Genomic DNA, 9,478 nt, shown 5'->3' on the forward strand with positions numbered 1-9,478 from the left:
GACGCCTTCCTGTATGTTCTAAATCTCCCAACACAATGTCTTTGTCCCCTTCTTCATTTAAGAGTTTGGAGAAGTATGACTGCCATCTCCGTCTACTGAGAGTCTCCTCTACCAATACTTTGCCATGCTCGTCCTTGATATACTTCACTTGATCCACATCACGTGCCTTTCTCTCCCTCGCCTTGGCTAGCCTGAACAATTTCTGAACCCCTCCTTTCTCTTCTAGTTCAGCATAAAGGCGTTCAAAAGCTGTCGTTTTTGCCGTCGAAACCGCCAACTTCGCCTCCTTCCTCGCCATCTTATAAATCTCCCTATTCGTCCACTTCTCCACCTCATCCTTGCTTTCTATCAACTTCGCATACGCCACCATCTTTGTTTCCACCTTCCCTTGAACTTCTCCATTCCACCACCAGTCCCCTCGATGCTGGCCACGACTACCTGTCGAGACCCCCAACACGTCCCTTGCTACCGCCCTAATGCAACTATCCGTCCTATCCCACATACTGGTCGCATCCCCACTACTATCCCAGGCCCCCATAATCTTCAATTTCTCTCCCATCTCCACGGCACTAATCGTGGTCAAACTCCCCCATCTGATCCTAGGTCGATCATCCACGGCCCTTTTCTTCCTCGTCATCTTGATCCCTAAATCCATCACCAAGAGCTTATGTCGGGTTGTAAGATAGTCGCTCGAAATGACATTACAGTCTTTGCACAGACCTTTATCGTCTTTCCTAAGGAGTAAAAAGTCTATTTGAGTCTTAGCCACTGGACTACGGAAGGTTACCAAGTGCTCCTCCTTCTTTGGGAAACTCGAATTGGCTATCACCAACCCGAAAGCTCTTGCAAAATCCAAAAGTGAGACTCCTCCTCCATTCCTGTCCCCGAAGCCAAAGCCTCCATGCATATCATCATAACCTCCCGAAATAGGCCCGATGTGCCCATTGAAATCACCTCCTATGAATAACTTCTCAGCAGGTGGTATGCCTCCCACTAACTCATCCAAATCCTCCCAAAAGCGCCTCTTCTCCTCCTCGCCTAAGCCTACTTGCGGCGCATATGCACTAATAATGTTCAAAGTGAGCCCTTCAACGACCACTTTAATCAACATCATCCTATCAGTGGCTCTCCTAACCTCTACCACCTAATCCGTTAAATCACTATCTACTAAAATACCCACCCCATTTATATACTTCGACCTACCAGAGAACCACAACTTATACCCGTCTACCTCTTTAGCTTTAGGACCTACCCATTTAGTCTCTTGGACACAAGCTATATTAATCTTTCTCTTCTTAAGAATTTTAACTAGCTCTATGGAATTCCCCGTTAACGTCCCAATGTTCCAAGAACCTACTCTCAACCTAGACGCTCATTTAACCCACTTACCCCTCCTAACCCTCGCCCCCGTCCCCGAACGAGAACATGACCCTAGTCTACCATCACTAACCAAAGCCATGAAAATGAGTATGAACTAATAAATTATTCAAAGATCTAAAGTTAGCAAAATATAACTACAAGTGTATGGACAAATAATGGATATGGCAATCGGAGGTACCAACTCCAATTGAACTGAACCTGGTCGCAGCCGGAAAACACTGTTCACGGTCGAGTTACTGTTCACTGCCGGAAAAATATTCACAAATACCTGAAAGGGAGAAGGGAATAGGGGGGAAAAAAGAAAAAAGAAAAAGAAAAAAAGGGAAAAAGGAGATAGAAAGAGGGAGCTAGCCGGAAAAAGTCGCGGGCGATGGCGCAACGGCGTACTGGCAGCTCCAGAAGCAGATAAAAAAGGGGAAAAAAGGAGAAGAGAAGAAGAAGAGGAGAAGAAGAAAAGGGAAGAGAGAAGAAAAGTAAATCTGGCCGGAAAAGTGACCGGCGTTACCTGGTCGTCGGCGTCACCTGAACAGTGATGACGTATGGTCGCCGGACGGAGTGGCGGGTGGGCAGATCTTACCGTTGGCAGAGAGCAGAGGAGAGAGAGGGAGCAGAGGAGGAAAAGAAATAAAGAAAAGGAAAGGATTAGAAGCCTCATACAATACTAATCATTAAAAAATAAGAGAAATGACGACTCTGAGCGGATTTGGTGGGATTAGGTTGGCCGTACGGCCTGACACACGCATGGTTGGTAGTTGACCATGGCAGGACGCTACTGACGCGTGGCTCGTGTGCAACAGTTATACCGGACCAACGACATGGATACTCGGGGTAACGACCTCGACCAACTCGGTGATGAAGGAACCGGACCAAATGGTCCTCCCGATCAGCTCCGGACAGGCGTTCCTCCGGTTCAGGATGAAAGTCTTCACGTATGTTCTTGCCCCTTCTTCCTCCGGTCTCTCGTTTCACCGGTTTGACTTACATCCGGTTTTTACCGTATACAGAGCCAATAAACAAAAGTTCTACATCAATATGAACAAGGTGAGACTAAAAATTGATATAAATCAGGAAGGACAATCTTATATATATATATATATATATAAAAGCAGGACAAAGGCCTGCTAACATGGCAGCCTAAAAGCCCAGCATTTATATTTATCTTAATTTTCAATTTTTTGCCTTTATTGTATTAATTAATTAATTAGTAAAAAAGATAATCGACATATCCTTTCCGAATAGTTGTGTCCGAGTTCCAGACGATGTCTCCCAACAATTTTACTTTGCTCTCTCCTTAATTATTAGTTATTAGTGAATTAATTTCCACCTATTCCTAGACCACAATCCCACGCCCCTTTCATTCATTCAATGCCATTACTTACTTTTTTACTTTCATCTTCAGGGCGGATGCACCAAGAGCCGAGGGTGTTCAGATTCAGGGCGGATGCACCAAGAGCCGAGGGTGTTCAGAACACCTCTGAACACCCTCGGCAAAAAATTACAGTGTATATATAGGGTAAATTTTCTGTATTTATGTGCATATATTAACTTTTGAACACCCTCAGCAAAAAATTACAGTGTATATTTAGCTTCTTCTTTTTTCCGAACACCCTGAATAAAAATCCTGGATCCGCCACTGCATCCATTTCTAATGTCGATTACTTCCAATACTATCATTTCCACGTTCCTTATCACTATTTTTTTACTTTCATATTCTTCCACAGTCCTTTGCCTATACGCTGCCATTTCGTATGTCATTTACTCAGAATCAATATACGTATCTTTTGCTCTTTATTTAATCTAATTATTAATATATGTTGTTGTTTCAGATAATGCTTTTGGAGAAGCAGTAGGCTTTTGGAGGTGTTTAAAATTTCCAGTAAAGAAGGTAACAAACTTGATGAATTACATTCGTAGTTTAATTATCTTCTTTGGGGTCATTGATACTATTATTTACATGATTTTTGTTTTCTGTATATGTACTCTTATGTATTGATTTTTAATAGTACTATGGCTTTCATTTTTGGGTATGATTATTGTCTGGTGTACATGTATAGTGTCACTCCAACATTTTCTTTTTCTCTTCAATTTTCTTATTATTTATATGAATGATAAGAGAAACTAATGTTGGAAAAGAACATGTTTTATTTCTTGATTTTGCTGAAGCATCAAAATTTTGCAAAAAAATTAAAGAAGAAAAACTGACAATTTGATTGGTGTTGAGAGAGCTTTTTTTTAAGTTGAAATTTTGGTAAAGAGAAAAAGGCATGTTGAATAAGGGGAGAATTTTTTTATTTGATACTTTAATAAACATTTGTAGATGCGCTTACGTTTTCACATGTACCTGCGCAAGGTTTACTAATTGAAAATAATTCTTCAATGTGTTTAGGAAGACAAAAGGGTAGTAACTCCAAAGTTAGAATAAAATTCAAGGAATGTATCTCAACACAACGTAAATTCTGAAATGAAGACTTGGCACTATCCTCTCAATGGCCTTAAGAAGTTTGTTGGGCACAATACAAGTAAGGTCGATTGATGTTTATAATTTTTTAATTAGGATTAATAGGAAAAATAACAGTTACATATTCTCTCCTCAAGGACTACACTATTGAGTAAGTACAAATGTAATTAATGCCTTTCCTTAATCCATAATTGGTTTTCTGGCTTAAGCATTTTTTTCTAGATTTTTTATGTATATTACTTATATATTTGTTTTTGGTATTGTTATAATTTAATCTCTCATTTTTCCACTAAATTTTCAGAAAGATCATTTCATAAATTTGTTGAAGGTGTATAGAATACGCCGCGATATATATATATCAATTTTTATCTGCTATATATATCAATCAAAAAATATATAGAAGAAAAAAAAGTTGATTAAAGAGTAATACTTTTATATCATACATTATCTTTTAATTTAAGTTGGAATATCTTCAACATATATGATTTTTACGAGAATATGCCTTTTGTTATTTTTAATATTAACTTTAAGTTGAAGTATTTTCAATATTTTTATTTTTTACAACAATTTGCCGTTTGTTATTTAATATTTAAATATTGGAGAAGGATCATTAGCAAGTTCAATGAGATCATTCATGGTTGTGCCAAGCTCGGGAAAATTAACTAATATCACAATATGTCAAGAAATGTATATTCGGATCGAATTAGCAGAACATAAAATCAAAATAAAGTTTCTATACTCTATTCATAAAAAAGAAAAAAGAAAGAAAAAAAGGAGCAAAAAATAAAAATAACACATTGTAGCATCCCCTTTGGGAGGATACCACTTACGGAACAAAAGCTAATTTTACACTTACGTCATTTAGAAGAACTTATGCCAAAAGATATTCACAAATATATTTAATAGCGGAAAAAGGCCCATGCGAAAAAAAAGGTTGAAAGTGCGGCATTCTTTTTTTTTTTTTTTTCATTGCGCCCTCCAAAAAAAAAAAATCTTAGATGAAATACAATATCAGAGTATCATTTTAAAATAGTAATTCCCTTCTCAAATAGTCAACACATTTAAGAAACTTCGTTTTGAAATTTTATTTCCAATTCAACACCATTGCGGGTCCATAAGATACACAAAACTCAAACTAGTAATTATCGGAAAACTATTATCTTCCTTTGTGCATAATTACAAGACAAAATATAAACCCAGTACATGGCATGACTTGAGTTAAAATCACACCCTAAAATAGCAAACCTAGTCACCCAGCTCAAGTTACAAGCATATGGTCTTGTTTTCCACAAGCCTTCAGAATTTCATACATAAGTGCCACACATGTATCATGTACAAGTCCCCAAAAATTTACAAAAACTAGATGCATATGCAGATGTGATCTTCACAAGGGCTCCCAAAAAGTCTACTCCAAATGGTCATCTTCATATCTCATCTCGCACATTACCTACGATAGAAAACAACTATCGCTAAGCATAAAGCTTAGTGGTGTATAAACTTTGGGCTTGGAGCCATTGAATTCTCCAATTCCCTTGTTCGTCGTAGGTGGCTCAATAAGGTAACAATAAGCCCAAGTGAACAAGTATATCAAAGTATCGAATACAAACCTTGGAGAGTTTCAAAATATCAATACTAATATTCTAAGGCTCAAGTATCAAGAAAGCTTATAATTCAATTCAAGAGAGTTGTCAAATAATCAATTTCGCCCAATATGTACGTCATGCCATCACACTAAGCACAATCAATATCAAGACGGGCCGAAGCCCCGAAATCAAGAAGGACCGAAGCCCATATCAAGAAGGGTCGTCACCCAATATCAAGAGAATCAAGAACTATGTTGAAAGTGGCTTTCCACTCGTACTCGAAAATGGACGAAAATCCATCGTCAAGACGAAATGTAAATCCAAAGTCAAGATGGGCAAGATCCGAATCGAGGGGCATGCCAATATCGATGACAAGTCACCGTAACAAGAAGGACAAAGTCCCAACAAGAATGCAAAATGATCAAGCAATTCGTACAAGTGGGTGATTTAGCGAAAGTTTTGCAATACTTGAGATAATAATCATACCATAATATAAGACGAAGAGTAAGGAAACAACCCATCAAGATACTTCAAAATTTCAGAAAATAAAATATTTCAAGTTCAAGTTTATACATGAACCTTGGCGTTTTACCATACAACAAGTTCTACCACAACTCGAGGAGTTCAAATCATCTACGCCATAGACCAACCTAAGTCCACTTCGTCAAACAATTCCTCTTAGCTTGTACAAGAGCATATACACCTTAAATACACAATCAAATATCTACTTAAGTTCAAAAGTCTCAGCACATCGAAACTAAACATGAAATCAATGAAAATCAGCCCAAACTATCAAAACATGAATTCTGGACAGCACTACTGTCTTGTATTGTTGCTCAGTTTCGAAGGGGTAAATTGGAGAAATAGACTTTATGCCCTCAATGAAAGTTGTAGATATATGTCTTAGGGTCTCAGACAATTTCGAATCACCCCTACAGCAATTTTGTACAAAAAGATATGCTCAAAATACTAACAGCAGTCCATGTAGGATTTTCAAAACAAAATCTAGGCAGCACCTCCCCTGTACTTCATCACCCCTTTTCGAGTAGATAAAGGCAAAACTAGGTTTTAGAGCCTGAATAAAAGTTTTAGGTCTATGAAATCGCTTTCCAGAACATCTTGAATCACTCAAAACGAAGCTTTACACAAGGAGTTATGCTAAAAACACTAACAGCAGTTCCATCCAAAAACGGGTTTGCAAAACAAAAATCTGGGCAGCAACTCCCTTGATATTCCAGCCCACAAAACAGTTCATAACAACCACCAAACAGTCCCAAAATATTGTCATAAAACAGCCACAAAAATCATATAAAACAGTCCCAAAATATTGTCACAAAACAGCCACAAAAATCATACAAAACAGCCCAATATACGCTTTGTATACGATATTTTCATACACTTTATTCTCCCAATTTCGAAAACAACAACTTATCAACAATATCAACAATCATTATACATCATAACTCAACTAATTCCACCCATTTAATCCAACTAAAATAGCCCCTAATCCATAAATCTCAACAAGGCAATAAACAAGTTTATAACGCTATTTTCTCCGTTCTAATCCGTTAAATCTCTAAACAAACTTGTTAACAATGAAAAAGGGACCTCAATCTTACCTTAAGTATGCAGCAACCACGTCAACACTCTCCTTCTTAGCTGATTTTTGGCTCAAACTGAAGGCAATGCAACGTACAACACGTTTCTCTTCACAAGCTTCGGAATTCGGGGCTCCGATTTTTTATCAAAATGACTTTTCTTAGCCTAGGAGTTCTCTCTCTCTCTAATATTTTGGAAGTTCCTAGATGTAAAATGATCAGCCATTTACTGAATTTTCTAGATATGTTAACATTAATGGGCCTCATGGGTCAAAATATACTCATGGGCCGAAATGTAAATGCTTGGGTTGGATCTCAAGTTGTTGTTCCGCCAGCCCAACTTGCATCGTCCATATCTCCTTATCCCGATGTCATATACAGGCCCACGACTTATGGTTGGAAAGGTATTTCAATTATCTACAACTTTCATTTTGGGAGTTTTCCCAAATTCTCAAACCTGATGGGGTTATGGCCTCCCGAAGTCAGATCACCCGAAAACGTAACTAAAAAAAATAATTTTTTTTCTTCTTAAAAAAAATTGGGGTGTTACAAAAAAAATATTGGGGTGTTACACGATATCAGTTTGCGACGCTCATGACGTTGAAACGTGCCATGTTGTTACAACATTTTCATTCGTGTGTAGCTTATCAGTTTGCCACGATTTAAATTCCTGACGACCTTTCAATCGACATGCATGCATGTGGCGATTATACATCGTTACTCGAATTCTTTGAAGTAAAAGGTCATAAAAACTTGTCTACCGGGTGAGGAACATAGTGAATTATGCAAGAGTATTATCCATAATCGCTTCTTTTGACTAATTAATGGTGCTAATTTTTATGCAGGAAAACTAGAGTTATTTCATGTCATGAATGAAGTAGTTTGCGGAAGGAGAAAAGACTATCCTTTAATCCATTACTGACATTCATTATGTGGATGACTAACACATCAATATTCAACTAAAAAAAAACAGCTAGGAGGATCATATAAAAGAAATCTAACAGGCAATTTTAGTTTTGCTCAACTCCAAGGAAGAAACTCCAGAAGTAGCCATATTTTCAGCAACCCAGGCCAAAGATCTAAGGTTCCATCTCAAGATATTATCAGTCACCTCACACGTATCCTCTTTACAACTATTTTCAGGAATATCCACTACATAAGACTCAATAGCCACTGTCTTACTTGTATATTTCTTTAGCCCATGATCATCTTCTTCTTTATCCTCATGCAAAGTGATAGTAGATTTGAAATTCAAGAAAGTATGATCCGCATCAACAACACTTAACACACTCACATGCATATCATCATCAAGAAAATCGAACCCTTCTATGCTTTTTTTACCAGGAAATCCAGAAACTAAGGTGACTTCCCTTATACTACCAACACCACCGTCACCAGAAAGTAGAGTGCAGCCGCTGATGAAATTCTTGTAGCGTTGTGGCTTGTCGAATTTTCTGACCAAAGACCATACTAAGGGAAGAGGTGCATCGATTGTTTGGACTAGAATTGAAGAGCATTGATTTGGGTGAAGTTCATGAGTGTGGTAAAGTTTGATCATTTTTTCTAGAGCATTTGAGTTTTTTGGATTTGTGTATAACATGATTGGACGTTATGCTTGTGGAGTTGTGTCTCTAAGCACCTGGTTCAAGGGGCTTCTATTGATTTCCTATTATATAGAGGGAGAGAGAGGGAGCATTTCACCAGTTCGATAGTCAAATCATGATATAAATTTTGAGCAATATTTTAAAATATATTTTTGAATTTGTAGTATTTTTTTTATAACTTTTTAATAGTAACTAAATTTTAATATAAAGACTTAGTTGATCTAATTCACATACACTTTGAAGATTTATTAAATTAAGATTAAAAAGTGAAATATGGCCACTAATTTGGGGCCCCATGCAACAAATGTCAGGGTTATATTAAAACTTTTCGTGTTCGTCTGCTTTTCCACCTCAATTTATTAATCAATGAGGTTCAAATATTTTAAACTCATAGGTTGGAGCTTAGGTTTGAAGCCTTTAGAGATTAAGTTAGTGATACGTTTGACCAGTTGGATTAGGAAGTGCATATAATTCAATAATATTAGTTTTGTTATAAAATAATACAAATTGAGAGTGAAACAAGAGAATTAGGAAGGAAGCTTAAGGAGAGATTTTATTGTCATAATTTTGATATCTTACTTGGGAGATAAAACCTTCCTATTTATAGGAAGAGAAGTTCTTGGTCACCAAGTAACTAGTTAGATTTTAACTAGATTAGTCCAATAGTAACTATAGTTATTACTTAGTTACATTGGTCTTCAACCAAACCTGGCTCTCCAAGTATAAATAAATACATATTTTACAATACATGGACATTCACTTATAATATTATTTACAACACTCCTCCTTGAATGTCCATTAATAGATAATATGTCTCGTTAAAACCTTACTAGGAAAAACCATGTGGGAAAAAGT

The 9,478-nt window shown here is 37.0% G+C and overlaps 1 protein-coding gene across 1 annotated transcript; it reads right to left on the reverse strand.

Annotated features, from left to right (window-relative positions):
• Nucleotides 1-8,016: 8,016 nt before the first annotated feature.
• LOC132624528 (abscisic acid receptor PYL12-like) lies at nucleotides 8,017-8,577 on the reverse strand. Its single transcript, XM_060339294.1, has one exon. It carries the CDS (start codon nucleotides 8,575-8,577, stop codon nucleotides 8,017-8,019), a length of 561 nt encoding a protein of 186 aa, XP_060195277.1.
• Between the last annotated feature and the right edge of the window lie 901 nt (nucleotides 8,578-9,478).

Source organism: Lycium barbarum, chromosome 12 (genome assembly GCF_019175385.1).
Source record: "Lycium barbarum isolate Lr01 chromosome 12, ASM1917538v2, whole genome shotgun sequence".
NCBI classification, from domain to species: domain Eukaryota; kingdom Viridiplantae; phylum Streptophyta; class Magnoliopsida; order Solanales; family Solanaceae; genus Lycium; species Lycium barbarum.

Excerpts from the sequence above, each read along its gene's own strand:
- LOC132624528 (XM_060339294.1), bottom strand. The coding sequence starts at position 8,577 with ATGATCAAACTTTACCACACTCATGAACTTCACCCAAATCAATGCTCT.